The 22806-nt window shown below is 38.5% G+C and overlaps 1 protein-coding gene across 1 annotated transcript in view; it reads left to right on the plus strand.

Annotated features, from left to right (window-relative positions):
- Positions 1 to 5063: 5063 nt before the first annotated feature.
- SLC15A5 (solute carrier family 15 member 5) overlaps positions 5064 to 22806 on the plus strand; it is a gene marked incomplete at both ends in the record, with an annotated part of 33798 nt that continues 16055 nt past the window's right edge. Inside the window, 5 exons of the mRNA XM_084270133.1 lie at positions 5064 to 5415; positions 7031 to 7253; positions 13718 to 13887; positions 16336 to 16556; positions 18971 to 19157. Of these exons, the coding sequence (XP_084126259.1) occupies positions 5064 to 5415; positions 7031 to 7253; positions 13718 to 13887; positions 16336 to 16556; positions 18971 to 19157 (1153 nt within the window). The remainder of the gene's footprint in view (positions 5416 to 7030; positions 7254 to 13717; positions 13888 to 16335; positions 16557 to 18970; positions 19158 to 22806) is intronic.

The raw sequence follows: 22806 nt of genomic DNA on the forward strand, positions 1-22806 counted from the left end.
TACGTCTTGTATTTCTTGTATTTACACTCCCTTAGGTACTGTGGAAAAAGCTATAGAAGTTTTGCCTCCTTTCAGTTCTGCCTACTAACCACACTCCCTGCTTGAATAGAAGAAAGGGAAAGAGAGGAAATAAAATAACACTGAGGAAAATGTAAGACTCAGGCTACATCAGTTTTCATTGGACAAGCAGGGAAAATAAATCTTTTTGTGGAAGAGCTCCTGTCTGCACGCTCCACAAGGACCTTTTGGACATTTTTGAGAGAGGGATTTGATTTTCTTTCCTGGTATGTTATCTTTTGGCAGAATGAAGAAGACAATGTGTTTCACGCATATTTTTTAATTATGACCACACAAGGAAAAATAAACAAGCATCCTTCTTAAAATAAGGCTTTTCCCTAAATTACAAGTCTATCTTGGTCTTGCACTTTCACAGACAAAAGCTGTGATGGAAAGCATTATTTCTACCCTGCAGCAAGGCAGAACTGGACTGAGGTTCCCGGTTACATCTAGCTGAAGTGTGGAAGGTTTTGCAAGAAACCTTACGTAAGGGAGAATAAAATTATTCAAATACGATGTGGTGCCATAGTCCCATAACTTGTTAGAGAATTTCCGACACAATCAGCAATGTTAACAACTGGTTATTTCATAGATGCTATATTTCAGTCTTTAAAGTGTACTTTTATAATATTTAATAGATCTTTCTAAAATACAAACCAATTTTGAGTAGATTTGCTAACCTAACTGATTTCACAAATAAGCTTTCTCAACCTCCCAATGACAACATTCCAGTTTCTTAATTCGCCTTTTACATGATTCACAGAACACTTGGGGTTTGTGTGTGTTTGTTTTTCTTGCATGTAGTCGGACAAATATTAGACAGTAATTTTACTGATGCTGATGAAGTTCTTCAGAAGCGTCAGATACAGGTTTCAAATGCTGTGATCTCCAAAAGAAGCACCATCATATTCTGTCCTAGTTCTGATTCAAGGCTGTCTGCACAGCAGCCAGAGCACTCCCAGACTGCAGTGACAGGCAGTGCAGAAATCACTGAAGTGGTTGTCCGAGGTAATGTTTTAAATGGAAGAAGTTTCATTATTCATCGGTGAAATAGGATATAGGGCATATGAAATAAGACATTGTCTAAAGTGACATCTAAAGATGGAGAAAAAAAAAAGAGGGGGGCATAAAGAAAAGAACAAAAAAAGTTGACATAAAAAGACAAAGTTAATACTGGAAGTTAAATCTGGTTGGTTTTTGGGTTTTTTTAAATATGAACCTTTGCACATTTTGCAGTTAATCTCTGTCCTTACAGCTATTTTGAAGTCCAGTGAAGCACATTCACAAGTGGCAGGTCATCTCCAACCTGTGCAAGACCACAGGTTCTAGTACTTATTTTTTTATGCCTCAAGACTGGCAATTTGCATTTGTTGATTTCCCAAGTACTGTAGATGTAGCTGCAGGGAATAAAAAAAAATGAGTGAAGGATATGCCTAATATCAGAGTGCCTGACCCTTTCTCTAAGGCTACATATTAGCTTAGATGAAAGCAGGCATGAGGAGTACCTGCAGAAAGGTGGTGGTTAACTGCCCTTGCTGAAGGGCATCCTGCAGGGATCAAACCTGAGCTGGTAAACTGCTATTATATGTTAAATTAAGCATTTCTCATTTGCACAAGAGAAGTAAATTAAAGCGGTGATTTTGAAAAGCATGAAGTCTAGTCTTTGCCTGGTTTTTTTACGCATATCTTTTTTTTTTTCTGTCACTAACCTTGTAACTCTTCTAATTAGTCACTAGGAGCAAGACACTCAGTGCCAGAAGCATTCCTCCAAACTTTTCTTTGCAGCATTTTCCTGCTTTCTCCCTCTCTGCCATCCAGCTTTGAGCAGCGTTTCTTTACTGTGGCTGATCTGCTCAACCTACCACCTTGGACATGTGTTTGCACCGTCAGCAAACCCCAGGCATGTTTGCCCCTGTTTGGCAACACTCTTATCCACAGCCTTTGCTCTGCCTTGTTTCTGACTTTGAAATTGTAGTCCTTCAGGTCAGTGGTGGTCATGGAGCCAGCTTCTCCACCCATGGAAATGAATGGGAATCCTGGTGCTAACTATAAAGATTTGACCCATGTCACTTTTTATTTACAGCATCAAGATTGTTGTGTTACATTGTCAGTCTTGTCCACATCAATTATGTTTCCACCCCAGATATTTAGCAGGAACCACAGCTGCTGCTATGATGAAGGGTAACACCTCTCACATGTTCTTTAAAAAAAGAGTAAAGCAGAGTTAAATTAGCTAGGACATTAGCAAGACTGACTCTTCTAGAACATAAACAGAGGTCTAGAGCCACTACTACCTTTTAGCCAGGGGAACTATTGTGCTGGACTTTGAAGTTCTGCCTCTTCAATTTCAGTAAACTATCCTCATAATGAAAAAGCTGACAACTGTCACTTGTCAGAGAAAGTTAGGAGAAAATTTCAGTTCCAACCTGTCCAATTTAATTGACTTGCCTGATGCTAATTTGTAGGTTCCAGCATAAGTAGAATTAGCCTTCTGCCTTGGGTGATAGGCCACCAAATAGCAACACTTTAATAAACGGCCAGACCTCTGGTGAGCTGACACTGCCACATCTCTCCAAGATCTGATTGTCCCATTTTGAGAGCTACTCTTTAAAGAAAATTTGTTTAAAAAATATACAAACCCCCTTACTGGCAGACAGAGTTACTGCCAGAGGGGCTGGATTTTGCTGTAGCAGTCATTTGGTGCAGGTAGTTTCTAGCTGCTTCAGTATATGTCAAGCTCCACATTTGTAAATAAAATAACAGAGTTTTTCATCATGCATTACATCATGCATCCTACTACCTCGTGTAAATGCTAATGCAAGTTAAATGAATGCCAGGTGATTCAATCAGAATTCAACTAAACCCATATCAAGTCATTAGAAGGAACAACTATAACTGCTGCAGAAGGGATTAAAAAAAAAAAATCATATTGTTATATGAAGTTGTAGATTCTCTTAACATGAGCATGTTAACTCATATATTGATTTTGATCTGTGACTATCATAACCACCACACCCACATTAGTCACTACAAAGGCAATTCAAAAGTAACAATGAAAATCACCCACCTCCTCCTTTCTAGGGCATTTAGAAGGCTCAGCCAATCATTTCTTTTTCCTAGCTTGGCACCCAAGATTAGGGTAAATGAGAGCACATGAGAACTAAGATACAGCCATCCCAGCTAGTAACCTTGCTGTCTCTACTGGTTTCCATGATATGGTTTGCTTTGAATTGCTAGTACCTATGAGAACAGGTAAACTTTGCACTCTTTAAGGAATGATAGTTTGTAGGAAAGCAGACTGGTTTACAGTGAAATGTCTATGTGAGCAATAGTGTGTTTCTTCTGATGTTTTCTATCTGAATCTAAAATACAGTTGTATTTCCTTAAAAGAAGTTTTCATGAACCGTTAAATAAGAGTAGTTTCCTGCGACAGAAGATATATGTGCCTTTTAATTAAAATACTATTGTTTGTCCTGTTTTGATTTGGAATTGACTTCATTAAGTTTTGATGGAGAAGCTAAGTGGTGTTCTAAGTAATTTCTAGTTTTCTCTTATGGGTTCATCCAACTGAAGATCATTTTAGCCATCGTAGATCAGAAGACAGAAATAGATCTTGGCATGCTACAACTCACAGACATTTTCATCCCTAACTGGATGTCTCTGAAAACTACAAGCTCTTTGCTGAGTTCTTGCTTTAGGCTTGTACTAGATTAAAAATATATATATTTCAGAATTATTTTAGGGACCAATATATGGCTACTCAGATTTAAGCTTCAGAGCTTCTAGGCTTTGTTTATCACAGTTACTTTTTTTTTCTTTTCTTTTTTAAAGTTATCTTGGAATCTGTCCATACTGGTTGTATACTATTGTGCATCTGTTTTGGGATGTAGGAGCTCACATATACTGAGTAGACCTGAAGAGGGAAAATTTGAGTACTTGTATGGACAGATGGAAACAAAAACCAGAGCCTACATCTCAAAAATGGCATCAGAGGCATTGAGAGCTCTTTCTAGGGAAGCAGACCTGATGTACCCCTGCCTTGTAACATGTGTATGCATTTACATTTGTGCAAAATAGGTGCCAAATGCTTCTCATTCTTAGTTGGGTGTATTTTGATCAGGTGTTGGTGATCTTAACGAGATCCACAAAATAGAGAAACTGGACTGGGAAATCAGCCGACCCATCTGTGGATGTGGGACTGGGAGCATTATAGAGCACTATAAGTTCAGCTCTTCCTAATTTCCATTAAACCTTGTAATTGCTTTAGGTTGATATGAGAGAACACATCATCTGTGCCCCTGCCCCTATAGTGTAATGTTGCTAGTGAAACAGTTCTGGTTTAGGTTGCTTTTAGATTGCCTTTTATTTTGTTTGCTAATACATTCAAATTATTTCTTTTAAAATTTGCTTTTCTAAGTTAACTGTAGTAACATTGCTTATTTTTATAATTATCTGAATTTCAAACAAAAATAACAAAAAATATAATAATGGTAAGAAATTGTTAACTTTAAAAAAATCCCAACACCTTCTCTTTATCTTTGCATGCATTTTTTCACTTGTTACCCAATTAAAGTATCAGATTATTTTATCCAAATTATTTTCTTGATCTGTTATTTGAATTTTGCTGAAAATGTTGGCTTCATGTGTATTTAAGCCTTTATCTTTAACATACAGATCAAGTTTCACATACAGTATTGGATTCACATAGTTTAACAGGTAATATAATTTTGGGGAAAAGTCTTGTTCAACCCCAAAATGAGTTAGTTAATTAAACTGATTGAGTTCCTGAAATGTTGCTATAATGCCTTGATTTTTTTTAAATTTTTTTTCACTCTTTGATCCTATATGTAATGTCACAGGAGTGACAGGTGCCCTAAGAAATTGTAGTGGTGAAGTGTGGAATTCAAAGTGAGAGTCTTACCAGTTTGCTAATTACAGTGGAGGAGGGCAGAAGTATACCTGTAACTTAAGCTGCTCTTCTCAGTCACACTCAAAAAAAGACAAGCATGCCTTCAGTAGAGAAGCTACTTTTGAACAACGCAGCTGGCAAGGAGCAAAGGCTGTCATCCAGGAGAAGCAACCATGCTGGAAACCTGTCTCGACCGGAGAAGAAACTCCAAGAGGCTATTTGTGTGCTGCTGGTGGAGCTGTGCGAGCGATTCACCTTCTTTGGCATCGTCTGCAACATGATCCTCTTCTGCACTGTCAAACTTGGCTATCGCAACTACCAGGCAGCTATTGTCAACATGTGCTTTGTGGGCACCTCCATGCTGACACCCGTGCTGGTCGGCTGGCTTGCTGAATGCCTCGTGGGGAGGATCAAGCTTGTGTGCATCTGCATGTTTCTACACTTCCTAGGTAGGTGATACCCCTGGTGGCTAATCTTTTAGCAATTCTGTTGCAGAAATGCATTATAGTATTTGAAATCTAACCATTTTTTTCCAATCTCGTGTCCACCTTCTCTACCAGCTCCTTACTTAAGCTTCTCCTCTGTAAAAACATGCAGCGGTATTTTTGCTTATGTACTTCTGTGAGGTGGTGGTTTGAACAAGACTGAGGAATGTTTGCACGTGCATCCTGTGGCTAGTTCGTGCACAAACTCAAGTCCTCTGAAGTGGCTTAACTATTCAGAACGCAGATGTTTGACTCCTAAAACTTTTCCCTCTAACCAGCAACTAAGCTTATTAGTGTTTGGGCCAAATGCAAGGCTTTAGTTGGAGAGGTGGTTTGAGAGAGAGTTTGAAAACTCCCAGCTGTAGGTAGTGAGATTTTTATTGTATTTAAAGGTGTATGACTGTTGTATTTGGACAAGAGAAAAAAATATTTTTAAGCATACACTGATATAAACAAACTTCATCTTAAGTAGAGAGGCTGTATCATAATACCTGTATGGAGAGCCTGTTTTCTGTTAGCACATTCTGAATCTTCCTAACATCTTACTATCAAGATATTTTACGTAAAAGTACTTTTCAAAACCATGTATCATTATTCTGTAGCATTAAGTACATCTCACAGCTGATGGCTATTCAGTCAACTTTAACCAAACTGATAGAAATACGTTGTACTTGGACCGCTGTTTGAGCATAAGCAAGTCTGGTTTCTGCAACAGCTAGTCATGGTATTCAGATGTGCAACAAAGGAAAAAAAATCAGAATAATTCCTGAAATATTCTTGAGCTGATTGCAAAAACATTGTGCAAACAGCCCAGGAAAATTATTGCTATTATGTTCCACTGTTTCTCCCATGGGTTTCTTAAAGTAAAAGACTGGTGACACAAATGGAATTTGATGTGTTTGGGTATGAAAAAGAACTGTTTTTTGAGACAGCTCATTAAACATTCCTGACCTATTAGGGTTTAATGCACAATCACGCTCTCAGTCACGGCTAATGTTGGTGTTGGGACACGTCCGTGTATTCTGAGTTTAGCCTCCAATTCCAATGTTTGAGAATTTGTAGTTGATTTAATCCAAATGACTTGTTTTGCCAACTGAAGGTGGTAATGGAATTCATGGCAGTGCTTCTTTAGGTAAAATTTTGGAAAATCACATGTTTTCCAGGAAGTTGCAGCAAGAATTAAAAAAAAAATATACACAAAAGTTTTGAAAATTTATTTGTTAAATTATGATTCTGGGGCTTAAAGAAATGCTGCTTCAGGATGCAATTGCTTTCTATGCAATGAGGAGCCATGCAATGAGGAGCCATGTTTCCAGAATGAGCTCTTCTGTGGATTGAAGAACCTGAATCCTTACAAGCATTTCAGAGGGAAATTACTTTCTTGCAAGCCCTTAGTGGTATTGCCTTACTATATATAGTGGCATCCAAAAACATTCTGCCTCTCTACAGAATTAAGACTTCCTCTTTGCACTTCTTGATTGTGTATCTGTCTTTTCAACATAACTGCTTTAAAATATATGTCTTATTCACCAGTCTGATTGTAATCCCCTTCAAATGACAATTTTCTTTCCAAATCCAGGCACAGCCCTATTACCTGTTGTGGCATTCCCCTTTGAAGATATTTATATTGACAGACGACACATTCTTCACGCACTAACCAAAAGGGAGCAGAAAATTGTATTCTACTTTGCACTACTCACAGCTAGTCTGGGAATAGGAGGCATAAGAGCTATAGTTTGTCCATTAAGCGCATACAACCTTGAGGACTGTGGACCAAAGGAACTTCTTTCGTTTTTCAACTGGTTGGTAACTTAATGTCAGCTAAATATGTCTTGGGGATGATAAGGGTATTGCCTTGAAATTCAGTATTGACTGACAAGACTGATTCTACAGATGGTGGCTTTAGTGTTTTGTTGTCAACTGCAAAGCATAGATTTTTGGAAGAGTTTCAAAGAATTCCGGTTAAAAAAAAATTTCCAAAATCTTTCCTTTTGCTAGGACCAGTATGTCATAATCTATTTTGACCTCCTACAGAAATCTTCAATTAGAGTTAACACGAACTGAATTGCCTGAATGCTCACAGCCTTGGTAGCCTAGCAGCTGTTAGAACAACCTGTTCCATTGATTTTTCTACCTTTAGCAAGACTATGCCTTTAGGATAATTTGTTGTTCCTCCCTAGTTAACGGTGGGAAATTTAATAATATATTAGAATTTACATGACAGTAAATCTTTAGCAATGACAGCGCTAGGGTCTGCAGTCTCCAACTGCAAGGCCCATTGGTAAGGATCTGCTATGTTGTTTCAGCTCTGTCGCTGTGAAGTTTTGGCATTGGGTAAAACCATACTATATTTAAAGATTTTAAGAAAACTTCAAGGAGAAAATGCTCCTAAAATGTTTCTTAAAATTCCATAGTCTTTCATATTAACCATTTTTCTCTCTCAATATGTCAAGTTATTTTTTATGATATGTTTGCCTGCCTTTACCACTTCTGTAGCACTGTACAAAGTTCACCTATAAAAGCTGTGTAAGTTCACCTGTAGCTTCTGGTTTAACTGTGGAGTAAGAATCAAAGATGTCACAGTGAAAACCTCCAGATCCCTGTTCTAAACTGCTCCTCTTCTTTTCTTTCCCTGTACATGCACAGCTATTAAAATCAAAACTGAGCACATTTGCATACTGACAATGCAATGTTGAAGAATCAATGAAGATCTTAGTGAATCAGCTCTCTCTTCCTTTGGGAATGGGTTTCCTGGCCATTCTTTTTTCTTCCAATTATGTTAACATCAGAGAGTTTTGAATTAAATTCAAACTTCAGTGAATAAGGCAGCTTTAGCAAAGGTGGATGAGACTCTTTAGTCCCTTAGAGCAGATAGTACTTCCTTGACCTGCCTATAGGAGAGAAGGGGGGGGGGGAAGCCCGCCCTTTTTACTGTATTCTGAGTTTTAATCCTTAATTAGCAACATCATTTTGATTAAATAAGACTCTGTGGGATTAAAACTGGAGAGAAATCAGTTGTTCTGAAAGATAGCTCTGGAGAATTTTTTGTACTGTGGTCTTAGCCATTCAGAATTGTGTTTAATCAAAGTGACATTTCTCAGTGTTGATTACAAAGGAGACATAATACGAATAAAAAGTTCCTTGGGGGAATCCAAATGGATCAGTTCTTGGGACTTTGGAAATATCAAGAAACCCATATTTGCAATTTTAAAAAATATTTTTCACAGTGGCATCTGTAAAGGGGCTATTTGGTTGGCAGGTGCTTTCACAGGGTTGAATTTTAAAATAATCTAAAATGAGATGGTTGCATATTCTTGATGAGTTAGAGTTTGTGTACTTTAAGTTCTGTTTAAACAATCAGAATTACTGAGTTAAAACACCCTGTAATTACCTGTTGTCTAATTCAATCTCTGAAGAAGATATTTTTCTTTCATGTCTAGGGCCTGGTTGTAACCTCTAGTATGACCTGAGTCTGACCTTTTAAACAAACAAATGAATATACCAATGCTAAGTGAGGAAGGAACATGGATTTTGCCAGATAAAGTTTTCCTAGGGACACCTGCTTTTCTATGCTTAAGGTTGTGGACTGGAACTATTTTTTCAGCAGGAGTAGTGAATTCTTTGTGTGGGAGCAGAGAATGAGAGCGAAGTGTACTATCCAGACTAGAGATGGGAATTAGCAGTGTTGTGTCTTGTCTTACTGATCTGCTGAAAATAAATTTAAAAAAAAGAAAGGGAAAGAAGATGGGAACAGTAGTATTTCCCCTTCACTTCTCAATAGTTTTTCTTTCCATATACTGCAGAGCAGTTTCTGCTATCATCCTGGACACTCTTTACTTTCACTTCTAAAAATGTTTTTCTACACCCTTGGGTATTTCCCACCCCTTCACCCTGCCTTTGCAGAGAACTCCCTAGCAATTCTGAAAAAAAAAATAAAAATTACTAGTTCCTACAATGCTGTAATACAGAAAAATATATAGCTTAGATGCTGCTCCATACATGGAGTGTCTGGGTGTGAGGTTGGATACATCAAAACTTAAATTCTGAAAGCTAAGCATGCTTAAAAATAAAAGCTAATAATATTTCAAGTGACAGGTAATCTACTGAGTCTTCAAAATGAAAGCAAAGAGTGATAAAAGGTCAATTTATAATATTTTGATATATTTTCCTTGACCTCAATTTGCTTCATTCATTTCAATTGTTACATTGAGTAAAAACTTCTTGAATTCTTCATAAACATAAACAAGATTTTTCAGTAAGTCACACAGGTGTTACTACTTTGATGTTATCTCAATGAATACTTTTCTGTAAAATGTTATAATAAGTATTAAGTTCTGTAGGTGTGTTCACAATAGCATTTAGGTTTGTATGTGGGTGGCATTCTTGAAATGAACCTCTCAAGTTGGCATTTGGATCTGGTTCTGAGGTGACCTTAGAGTGCTGAAACTCCAGGAAGGAGCTGTTCCCTGTGAAGTTGAATGTGATACTCAGTTTGCATTTAATTCAGCTGTGCCCTGCTGGGATCTCTGAGACACTTCACGTAATACAAGTCCAAATATTGCAATATTACATAGCTGTGGTAAACGAGAGCTGGCAAAATGTGGTATTCTTTGTGTAGGTTCTCATCTGCTGCTGTCACACAGCACATTCTGACGTGTGCATCATGTTAGTTTATCTTTCGTGTTTGGTCCATAAGGATTGCTAAAACATGTTGGGGTGTTTTTGTCTTCTCATTTCTGTGAGAGGACAGGAACTTTACATTTCTGTCTTGCAGTACTTTGTTATGTGGTCCTGAAAAACAAAAGCACTCTCCTGTACTGAAGGGTTTTCTTTGGAGGTTTCTTCTTCCAGTAAAACAGTCATAAAGTCATGAAGAGTGGCAGGATTTCAGGTAGCTTGGGCACGTTTCTCTGGAAAGTTTGGAAGACAGCTACTGAAACTTCTAACTTAAAAATTGTCAGTTTAAGAATTGTTTCAAAACTCCTACAAAAGTTTTACCTGACCCAGTTGTGTAACTATTTTTCTTAAAAACTTTATTTGAATGTGTATCAGCGTGTGTATATTCAAAATGTCTCCAACTGCACCATAATCACAGAATAACATAACTCCAAAGTGCCTAGAGACTGTTTTCAGCAGTGGGGAAAAGTCCATAATTCTGATAAGTAACATCTCCTAAAAATGTAAATTACTAGAATGAAACAGCATTTGGTGTGGAACTTCAGACGTGTTTTGGTGTGACTTCAGAGGAACATGTGGCACAGGATTGCTTGCAGCTGTACATGGTCCTGATGGTTCCAGATGTGCTGCTGTGTGTCTCTTGGAAGCACTGAGTTAACACTTGTGGGGTACGTCATTTTTCTCCTGCCACTTGCCCGGAGTCTTGTGAGGCAGCAGCGTGTTCCCGTGCCTACTGCTGCACAGCCCTGTAGTCATCTCCCATCCATCAGCAGGGTGAGAGTGTGTTGTCTTCGTAGCTGAACAGACCTGAGCAGCATTACGAAGATCCATACTTCTAGTATGATAGTAGTTTTGCTTGTCACTAGCTAGCTGTGATGTAATGGACAATGTCAGGACAAGCAGAAGAACTTACAGCAGGTACTTTAGTACCATAACTTGCAAGGTGACATGGTTTGTTTGGGCAATTACATCAGACCACCTAGAAATCATTTTAAATTAATGAAATAGGGTTGGGGAAGTCTTCTAGGTGTCAAAAGAGACCTGCAATCCCCTTCCTAGGATTTTCAGCTGTCCTGGTTTTGGTCAGGATGGAGTTAACTTCATTTGTAGCAGTGGATGGAATGCTGAGTTTGAGAGTTAAAATGGGAGCAGTGCTGATAACACCCTGATGTTTTTAGTTGCTGTCAGACAGTCAAGGACTTTCTCAGCTCTTCGTATTTCTCTATTCATGAGAAAGGAGGGGTAAAGCCAGGACAGGTGCCCAAACTGGCCAAGGAGAGTATTCCATGCCAATTACGTCCTGCCCAGGATATCGGGGGGCTGTTGGGAGGAAGAGCAGGGGCGGCTCCGGGACGCGCGGTTCTTGGGGGGACGGTCGGGTTCCGGGACGGCTCTGGGTGGCACAGCCTGAGTTGTGGGTTTGGTGAGAAACTGCATTGTGTATCAACAGCTTCATATATTTTTGCTCTAAAGTCCTGTTGGCATTGTTATATTTTATCTTTCTGTTATCTTAGTAAACTATCCTTGTCTCAACCCACAGGTCTTTTAGTTTCTTGGTTTTGGGGTTATTTGCCCCCTTCTTTTCCCTTCCCTTGCCTCTCACTCCCCCCTTCCCTCTTCCCCTGCTCTTTTCCTTTAAGGAGCAGGCAGCTGCGTGGATCTCGCCTCCCAGCCGGGGTAAAACCACCACATCAGCTCAAAATACTTTGCTGTGATTGCTGATAAAGGGAGATGCAATGGTAGGCTGATACCTTGCTCCTGCCCACCCACTTGTTTGCAGTTGAGGAAGGATCAAGATGAAGTTGCATTGTTGAGGGGTAGCTGGTCTTCTGCAACTTGTTACAAATTTACTAATTATAAATTAATTAGGAGATACAAATACTCAATACCAAATAGCATATATGAAGCAGACGTGGCATCAGACAAGAAAGCGAGTTTTGCTTCTTCAAGCAGTTTGTATTAAACTGTATGATTCTGTATTGATGTATATTTCACCTTCAAGTGAAACCATTTTATTAAAGTTCCAGCAAAGGTGAAGTAATCTCTTGTAGTTGCTTACAAAATGTAATCTGTGATATACTGAGGTAGTACTACTTCATTATTGATCCCCTTTTAGAATCATAGAACGTGTAAGGTTGGAAGGGATCTTTAGAGGTGATCTAGTCCAATCCCTTTTCAGTAAGCTGGGACATCTTCACTAGATCAGGTTACTCCGAGCCCCATCAAGCCTGACCTTGAATATCTCCAGAGACTGGGCCCCCAATAAGTCTCTGGACAACCTGTTCCAGTGATCTACCACCCTCATATTGAATAATTTTTTCCTAAAATCCAATCTAAATCTCCCCTTTTGAAGTTTAAAACCGTTACCCCTCATCCTAGTGCTACATGCCCTCATGAGAAGTTCTTCCCCAGCTTTCTTGTAGGCACCTTTCAGATACTGGAAGGCTGCTATAAAGTCAGACTGGAGCCTTCTCTACAAGCCTAACTCTTTTAGCCTGTCTTCATAGGAGAGGTGCTCCAGCCCTTTGACCATTTTTGTGGCCCTCCTCTGGATGCACTCAAACAGGTCCATGTCCTTTTTGTGTTGAGGGCAATGAGACTGCTCTGTAATCTCAAACTCCTATTTTGTGTGAGTTATGCAAGAAGAGGGCTATGCAGTAGAAGAATAAGCAGTACATTTTGTTTCACTTTAATAAATAACCATACACTTGAAAAAGACGAATTTTAGAACTTGTGATGTGATGTGCTATATAGGAGTCAGAATCCAAGGAAAAAAGTGTGATGAGAATATATTCCTAACTGCAGATATAAACTCATTTGCTAGTAGTTATGCATTTCCCTGATAGGAAGCATAAGGATTGTTTTAGTATTTTGGGAGGGCTGCTTTTTGCTAGCCTTATAATTCTTTAAAGAATATCCATGGTGCTATTGTCAGGGCTTCCAAACTGTAGTAAGCCTATCACTAGTGATATGCCATCTGTTTCCAAGAGTATATGATTTTCTTTTTAATATCTTGTGTGTGTAGAGGGTGCTCAGCACTTATTTGGGAAGTCCTTCTAGTGCCAAAGGCAAATTATTTTGGGGAATCTACTTACCAAGATATTTCCTAACAAAAATTCAAGCAGAACCTTCCAACTAATGGAAAAGCCATCCCTTCTGATAAATTAGGTTCTAATAGTTCTCAGATTAGTTGCCAGCTGGTGGTAAACCATGACAACAAAGGGTGGTGGCATTAAGAAATTTCTCTCTTTATCTTGAAGTATGTGATTTGATGATATTGCATATACAAAGCTTACCAGATACTAAAACTGTAAATGGTAAATGTTGATGTATTTAATCAGTCTGAGCCACAAAAACATTTCTAGTACTAGACTGATAATTTGTTCATCTCTACTGCCTTAGTACAATTACTGAAACTGAGACATCCAAGAGAAATTTGGTGTTAATTGCTGTAGCAATGTGTACATGGTACTGATGCTCTCTATGCTTACTCTACTTACCATGCCTTTAATGTAATGTTTCAGTCTTCAGTAACTGCCTTATGTTATTCAGCCTCTCTACTCTTTTCTCTCTTGTCTGTGTGTACTAGGTTTTATTGGCTGATCAACTTAAATTCAGCAGTTGTCTTTGTCATCATTTCTTATATCCAGCAGTCAGTGGCCAGGAACCTCGGTTTTCTTATTCCGTTTGTGTCCATGCTTATGGCTATGATCACACTTCACATGGTGCGTGGTGACATGATCTACAAACCCAAATCAGGTAAGAGGCAATTCTATCTTAGGAAATATCTTTGGAGACTATTTTGCAGAAGAGATCAACATGCATATCTAAACAAGGATTTTTTCCCACAGTAGTGCCCTGTTTGGTTGGCGGTACTTGGGTTTGAATTCTAAGAGATCTGTGTATGAGAGGTAAAATCCATCCTCTGTAAAGATAGAACTGGAGATGCTGGATAGGCTGCAAAAATGGAAGGCAGTCTCTAGTAACCTTATGTATGTTTTGTCATGTTAAGACATGTCAAAGCGTTTGACTGCGCAGGAAGAGGTATAATATGCAAGGTTGTTCTTTAATGCAGAATGCCTGCTTAATGTTACTTCAACATGCTTTCCTATACAACATCAAGTGTTTTTACGCATTTGAAAGTAACTAGAAATACTGAAACATTTACTGTACATACTGTGGTGATATTTTAAAACAAAATCATTTCTTCCACTTCTGCAGTCTCACTGATCAGTATCTGAGCTCTTCAAAAACTTTTGATGGCCACTACCCATCTCCATTGACTAACACCAAATGTTAGTGGATCGTAGGTTACTTGAATAAAGCTATTAAGTGCCCAAACCTTGCCATTCTTTTTCCAATAGAACCCAGAAACCGAAAGCAAGTTATTTCAGTCTCTTTTGGTTTAAGTATAATCTAAGAAAAAAATATATTAGCAGTGAGGGAATGAATGCATAGATCAAATGCCTGGGAATATCATAGCGAGGATGTCACTTGAGGCATTTATTCAAAACAAATAGAGCCAAAGAAACTCATCCCTTCCATAATACCCCAAAACATCATAATAATACGTAACTGAGGTCTAGCCTCAAATTATCTAGCTTCTTATAGACAGAACGGTGGCTGTCTCTTAATGGGCCTCACTACAGATTTTACAACATGAGAAGGTAAAAAGATTCTTTAGTATCCACTCCTGAGCTGTACTGTTTCATATGGACTTCTTTTCTTAAAGAAGGAGTGAGATACTTATTCTAAATATAACATTAGCAAAATCCTCTTGATATCAATTAGTTACGTATAATTGAAGTTGCCTTTTTGAGCTACATCTTCAAGCAGCTTAATCTAGGTTTACTGGGTACTCATACAAAACATTTTTTCCTAGGCAGTTGACAGGAATTGTATTAGAGGGCCTCATCCAATCCACTAGGAAGGGCAGTGAAATATCAGGATTTATCTGTTTGAGTCTTCTCCCCCGTCCCCTCAATGGGAGAAAGTAAGAAGAGTTTGCCAAACATCTGTCATCCTAAAGGAAAGGAGGTGGCTGTGGCTGTCTTTGAGACTAGGTCAGATAACCCAAGACACAACCATGTTGTCACTTCACTTGAGCTGCCTGCTGGTCTTGCCATGAGGCAGTCTGTGCAATTTCTGAAATCAGCATTGACTGAGTTCAAGCCCTTGCAGAGCACTAATAACACCGCTTTACTGCTTTTCATTCCTACTTTGTGGATGTCCAACCTCTAGTGTATGGCACAGCAAAAGATTATCACTTCTCTGACCTAAAACATGTAATCACTAGGTCTGCCAATGAGCTGATCTGATAGTTTTCTCTGGTGCTTCCAACAGGTATCAGTGGATATTTCTAGAAAATGATTTTCATAGTAGGGAGAAATTTCCCTCTGCAGTCTTTTTAGTTCACTTTAGTCTTTGGAAAGTACTTATTTATTAGGTACCCTGCTTATTGTAGTGCTTCAACACTCTCAAAAAGAAGAGATCCTATTTGTGTGGATTGGCAGCTTACCAAAGGTAAATGAATCTGCATTCTCAAGTCTAAAGCTAATGGTTTTGTCCTTGGTTTACGTCAATTTCCTCTGAGTCCGAGAAAAAAGTTAGCAATTTCTGAACCTGGTGACCAGTGGGCAGGTTTTAATATGCTAAATACTAGACTGGAAACTTCCCTCCCACAGGATGTTACCAGAAACCCCTGAGATAATATTTCTGCCTTTGAACTGCACCTCTGAAAATTCTTGTGTACCATCAGCCCTCTTCTGAGCTCCTTTTCCTTCTCATTTCAGTACTATCCTCTCCTTACTGGACTTCAACAGATATTTCGTGTTTCAGTACTGTCTTGAATTGAAAACTAACCTTGTTCAATCGATAGAAAGCAAAAGCAAAGGAAAGTAATACTCTACCTGCTCAAGCACAGCAACAGATTGTTGTGGTGTATTAAATAACTGGTAGCAAAAGGCACTTTTCTCTGTGGATGCTGGGATGAATTGCTTTTGTAACAATTAGGTTGAGAACCAACTGGCTTCCAAAAAATAATGGTCTGGAACAAATCCAGACTGTTGTTGCATTCCCCCTCCCTCGTAGGACATAAAGGTGAATAGATCAGATTGTACTTTCCCTCCCAAAGTGATTTGTCTTGTCTTGTTTATTTTGGCAGCAAGTAAAAACATAACAATGACTAATGTCTCTGATTGTTTGCAGACAATTCCCTGCTGACGACTTTTGGGGTAATTGCTAGTGCACTGAAAGCATGCTGCGTGCGATATCGTTACTTTAGTGGAGGCATTGCAAACTGGCTAGATCATGCCAAGGAAAACTATGGTGGTCAGTACAGTGAGACACAGGTGGAAAGCACAAAGTCACTTGCCAGGCTCTTCCCCTTGTTTGCTTTCCAAATTCTGTACAGAATGTGTGTTATGCAGGTAGGTATGCAGCTTTTAAACAAAAATCTTGACAAATACCATGATGTGTGTTTACTACTATGTTTCTGTGTTGGCTTTTTTTACTGTTGCTTTACCAGCAGAGCTACCTTGCACAGTAGTTTTTATTGTATGAGAATATATCTTGTTATATCCTCCCAACTCTTCAAATAAGTAAAATCAACTTGATCAAGAGTCATGAAGGCGCTTGTGTGACTCCTCATGCTGCCATGCTACAGTTATCAGAGTCAGGCTCAGCATTCCTTTGAAAAGATGTAATTTTCTAATTTCTTAAATATTTACTCAGTCTTTGGGAGTGGTAGAAAAATCTTTGTTTGCTGGTTTGGTTGCATATTTCTCCTACAGTTCTGGCGAGATTATGTGACTGATGTACCTACACGAGAAGGGAGTGAATTTCCACTTGTGGAAAGAAACAGTCCACTCACAGCCTCTCTGTCAGGCTACGTGGTTCTTTCTGCTTCTGAGTGCAGGTATATTATGTAAATGTCGTGTCACAAAGCTACCTAAGCTGACATGATGCCTTCAGATTTGTTTCTGTCTGGATGATCCTGGCTAAGCAGGAGTTTCAGGTAGCTTACCCTTTGGGACCTGGCGTAGCAAACTTATGAACTGGCTTAGAAATTCATTTTTACTTACTGGTGTTAAAATGCTGCTTAAGGAAATTCTTACAAATATGTAGTGTATGTTGCTTTGTTGACACTCCCTCTTGCCATCATCCTGAATTCCCATCCATCTGCCAATTCTTTCTTCTCTCCTCTCCCAGAAGTATAAAAATCCCCATGCAAACAAAATGAACCAGACCTCAAACCAACATGCACAAACATATGGCCGAGGCTGTGCATTAATGACCAGATGGAAATGAACCGAGTACCATTAATTGTAGTGGTAATAATCAGGTATATATCCAGAAAAGATTAAAGTAGTTGCACTGCTTAAAGAGACAACTCATTCCTTTGGTAGAATTTCCAATAAATTTAAGGCTGTTTCTTAGACTAGGTGATAGATCAGTATCTTTTTGTAAAGATTAATAGTATTTTCTCCATATTGTTAACAGCTTTCAGAGTCTGTGATTCATGTTGATGATATTTTAATTCATATTAAGAAGTCAATGCTGACTTGCAATAGGCAGCAGAAAGAAGCAGCCAACAAAATCTGGCTCAATTCTGGTCTTTCATAATTCTGTTGCCATTTGTTCATCCTTTTACAATTTACAGTTTTGGAGGTGGAACGTAGGTGAAAAGGATTTTTATTAATACCTAGCATTTGAGCAATGTTTTAGCACTGAACAGACTCCCAGTGAGGAGGGTTGACTGTAACCATTCATGAGAGAGCCTTCATGAGCTCAGTTACTAACTATACGTTAATTTTCAGAGGGCTATAAAGCAATAATATTCTACCCAGATTTGGCAGTGCCAGTCATGCTGAAGATCCATGCAGAATGCTGCAGGAATTGAGAACTCTCTAAAAATCGGAAAGAAACCTGTTCTGCATCTAGCTCTGTTATGACTGTACACTGTGAATTGCTCATTACCACTCTTTCTTTTTCCCATCAGTCTGTAAAATAGAGTGGATTATAACTCCCTGCTGCACATGAAATTGCAATGCTTAGTTAATCAAGCTTCCTCAAAAAAACCAAACTGGAAAATCTGTTGGTAGAAGCCACTGTGATTTTTGGGGTTTTTACACTTACTTATTTTTTAAATAAACTTGACAGATCTTCTGTAGAGCTTCACACAAGCAGGAGGAATTGTTTGTTCTTGAAGTAAGAGGCAGTCTTACAAATCTACTTAATTTCATACCCTGATGACTGCCTTTGGTGGGTTCCTCATCTGATTATTTGTTTTCTTCTGTTTACAATTCCCAGAAGTAAAGGGAAGCCTTTTATATATAGCTGCTATGGGTGTCAGTTACATTAAACTGGTTCTAAGACTGTGGCCAAATCTTGATTCCCTGTAGCTTTTAAAGCCATGTGCTGGCAAGGGTGTCTTAAATTTTTCCCACCTTGAGCATGCAATCAGAAGTTCAAAATAGCTGTGTTTTGCTATGCTAAAATTCTGTTCTGTTGGTCACTTTCTCATAGTGTTTAAAATACTAAGCAGAACCATTTCATATATTAGCCAATAGCTTTAACTAGGAATGATCAAATAAACTTGTAGCCTGCTTCTGACATTTGTTAAACTTCAGAGCAAAGGAAATGGAAGGAAAATATTCTGGCAGAGAATGAGAATGTTGCTATCTGAAAAGTTTTCATCACGAGCTCCTTTTGGCAAGCGAATATTTGGTTTACTGTGAATTCAAAAGGAAAAGACTTGGAAAAGCTTCCAAATACACTAAAAGTCTTATCCGTGAAAGGTAGCTGTTACACTAATGGAGTGGGGTTTTATTCTTCAATATAGATTCCTTCAGGATACTATCTCCAAACCATGAATTCCAACTTGCACTTCAGTGGATTTGTCTTACCAGTTGCAGCAATGAATGTGATAAGCATCGTGCCACTACTGATTCTTGTTCCTATTCTGGAATGCCTTAACTCGTATCTCTTCAGTTCCAAGGGCAACGGACATTCTCCCACAATTTACATTGGTAGGTATAAAGCACACGTGTTTATACAGCTTTGATATGTATTCTGCTTTTGAAAGAGAAACTGCAGTAGGTGATGGATGATCCTATACAATAATCCTTGACTAGAGATATTGATGGACTTTTTTTGAGATGATTCTGAGGTGAATATATTTCAAAGGAATTGCTGAGAAGACAGTCCTGAAAAGACATATTAGATATAAAGAAAAAATGGATACCTTCTGTTTAGGGCAGCGATCGAGGATCTTCTGACAAATAAAATATTTTGAGACACGTTATCAAATAGCTAGGAGTCATCCTGAAAATGGTGAGAGAAATGGTACAAACGGTTTAGGCTTGAGACTTACTCTCACTTGGTTCTCTTCTGTTTATTTATTTATGTATTAACTTTTGGAAAATCTGGTGGTTTAGCCCTGGCATTTATTAAAATCCTAAATGAAACATACCTTATAATATCCTGTGTTAAAGTGAAGTGGGATCTATGAAGGTAAAGTATTGTCCCTTTCTCATAGAAGTGATACAGAGAAGTCTTTGTTGTGTGTCCCAACACACTCAACAATGAGCTTTGTGTACTCAGGCTTAGGGTTTGGCACTCATTTTAAAGAAATTCATAGGCTAGAAGTAATGATGGCTTTAGCAGGGGTTAGGCCTACTTCTATTTGTGGTGCGGTTTGGTTTGGTTTAGTGTTTTGGTTTGCTATTAATTACCTCCTACCCCAGATCTCCTATGTTCTTGGATCTGGAGGGATCCTCTGCAATCCCTCTTCTGAGATCAGCTACATTTAGTACCACCAGAAAAGCAGCTTGTATTCTGTACTCACTTAAAGCTATTTCCCTGTTGTAGATACTATCATTACACTTCCTACTTTTTTTTTTAATCTTCCAGCCTGCATTACAAACCCCAGACAAAAATATTTATAAATTACTATTTTCTCAGTGTGCTGCTATTAATTCAGTGCCCCATGGCAAGCAGCACAGTGAGTACTGACACACACAGAGGTATTAATCTGACTAAATTAGCCTAATTAAGAGTGTTATTAAGTTTTATACAAACCAGATGCATATAACGCAGCAGGTTGCAATTACCCTAGTTTTTAAAATAACATCAGCATTAAAACACAAAAAGCACATTCAGATAATAATTTTCCTTAAAACCATGGAAATCTAGTATTAATGTTCTATCCTGTTATGTTGAACAGCAGTAGAATATATGCAGTGGTTTATTCTTAATAGCTTCATTTATTAAAATAGCCTCCTGTTAGGGGTGATAAATTACCTGAGGCATAAAAATACCTGTGGGTACAGGTGATGGCTTTAGATATCCAAGTATACGACTGCACCTGCAAATATGGTAGACCTCTAAGTGCCAATATTTTTGCCAACAGTTAATTAGGTTCACAATTATTTTCTGGAACAAAATTGAATGTATAAATAGGCTGTTGGTGTTAAGCCAGCCTCTTACAAGATTTGAATTAAAATATAGTTAGAGAAAGAAATTTTAAATCGTTTTCTGGAAAATTTCAAGGTAACAGTTTTCAAGGAGGAGTCGTATAGGCAACACTGAACTGAAAGATCTGATTGCTGTGTAATAAGGATGTACATAAAAACTGTAATCAGTTTTATTTTCTCTATAATTTTTGGTTTATTTGTAAACTATATATGATGTAAAGAATATGAAAAGCTTAAAGTTAATTTAGATTGTTTCCCAAATATGTTGAGCATCTGGAATTTCTTATGAGAAACATGAGCATTTGGTGAACTATTTGGTGAAAAACTGCTTGGCAGCTCATGACCACTGAAGTCTGGGCTTCTGCTACTTTGCTCTTTCTACAGCAAGGCACTTCATCCTTTCCCTTCTACCAGCACTGGTGCTTATGTGATGGCATGGAGACTTAGGTGAATAGATAGTTATTATTGAAATCATCAGCAAAATGAGTGATTCATTTCAGACTGTGAGGAAGGTGAACTTAATAACAAGCACAAATAGCTGACTGACTATGAAGCTGGACAGATTTTGTTAGAAAACGGGGGAGTAAGAGTGGGGAGAGATGTATTTGTACCAAGTGAGACACTGTACTTCTGCTATGGAAACTGTTGGTTCCATCATCTGGGAATGACAGAAAAGGAGAGAAACCTGCTGATCTAAACCATCTGCAGGATATATCTATTAGCAATTACTTGGACTGGCAAGGAAAAAGGTAAATGTGATTTGAGAGCACGTGTATTAAGTGAGTTATTTCCAGCTGCAAAAGAAAAGCATCAGTGTTGGAGGGTTTGACTAGATGATCTCCAGGGGTTTCTTGCAACACCAACCATTCTGTGATTCTGTGATCATGCCAGAGAAATGGGCAAATTTCTCTCTGGGAGCTTGGGAACATACGTCATTGGCCATGGCCAGAAGAGCTCAGACCCACTCACAAAGAAACTTATGTTATGAGGGAAAACTTGGCCTATATCAAGTACCAGCTGAGGTTTAGAAAGGTTGCTGTTGCTTCTTACAAATACATTTTGGGGATATATACAGGAAAGCAAAATAAGTGTTTTAACTTGGTTAGACATTGGAATGAGTCACTATCCCTTGGGGTGCTCAAAGAAAGGTTGGATGAAGTACTTAGGGACATGGTTTAGTAAGTAATACAGGTGGTAGGAGGATGGTTGGACTGAATGATCATGAAGGCCTTTTCCAATCTTTATGTTCTTTATGTTTCTGTGAACTTAAGACTGATGCCTGCACCAGAATAGTGGGCATACACTGTCCACTTAAATATATTTGACTTGTGGATTTCTAATGGTCAGAGCGTTAACATTCTGGACAGGACTTACTGGGAACACTGGAAACGGACGTCTGATTTTATAGTTAGATATTTTCTTTCAATGGTAATATAAAGTATGCTCTTATTAGTATGTGTACACATGCCTTTAACTAGGCTGAACAAGGTATTACTGCTGTTAGACAGTGGCCAGATACTAGCACAGGATCATGAAGGTAGCTGATGTGTTTTCCAGTAGCATGTTTGACAGAACAGGCACAGGCTGGTTTGTTTCTTTTACCACAGGTGAGTGGTCTCAGGCTGTGGAAAAACTGCTGCTACTCTGTTAAAGAACATTTTTAGCCAAGAAATTTTCTGTTGGATTATGGCTGGTGTATCTGCCTTGACATTCACTTGAAATTGTTTGGCATTGAAGTTTAGCAATGAATCTTCTTTGGAACACAAGCAAAGCCACTTCCCAGTTTCTTTGGTTTTTCTAAGGGTGACAGATTCCCTGCAGGCTGAGGCAGAGTTAGAGCAATATTGTAAGAGAGAGGCCTCCACTGAAAGGTTATCTCATCCTTCTTTCACATGTCTGCTGTACCTGATCCAGGAATCAAGTTAGGCAGAGTGGTGGGTATTTAGTGTTCTGAAAATGTAGGCAAACTGCTGGTGGAAGGGTGTGAGAGCTTGCTGCTGGTAGAGGAAATGTAGATGTGTGCAAAAACTTTCATGAGGCTAAGGCTACTTAGTTGTGTGGGCTTTCTGCCTCTTCTGCCCTGACACCCATAGAGAAAAAATTTATAAATAAAATATGAAACAAAAGCCTTGGACTGTTGACATAAAATCTAGTAAGTGTAAAGATTTCCAGGCATTAAATGAGATGAACCATTGTAAGAGAA

This window comes from Gallinula chloropus (assembly GCF_964237585.1).
Source record: "Gallinula chloropus genome assembly, chromosome: 1".
NCBI lineage: Eukaryota > Metazoa > Chordata > Aves > Gruiformes > Rallidae > Gallinula > Gallinula chloropus.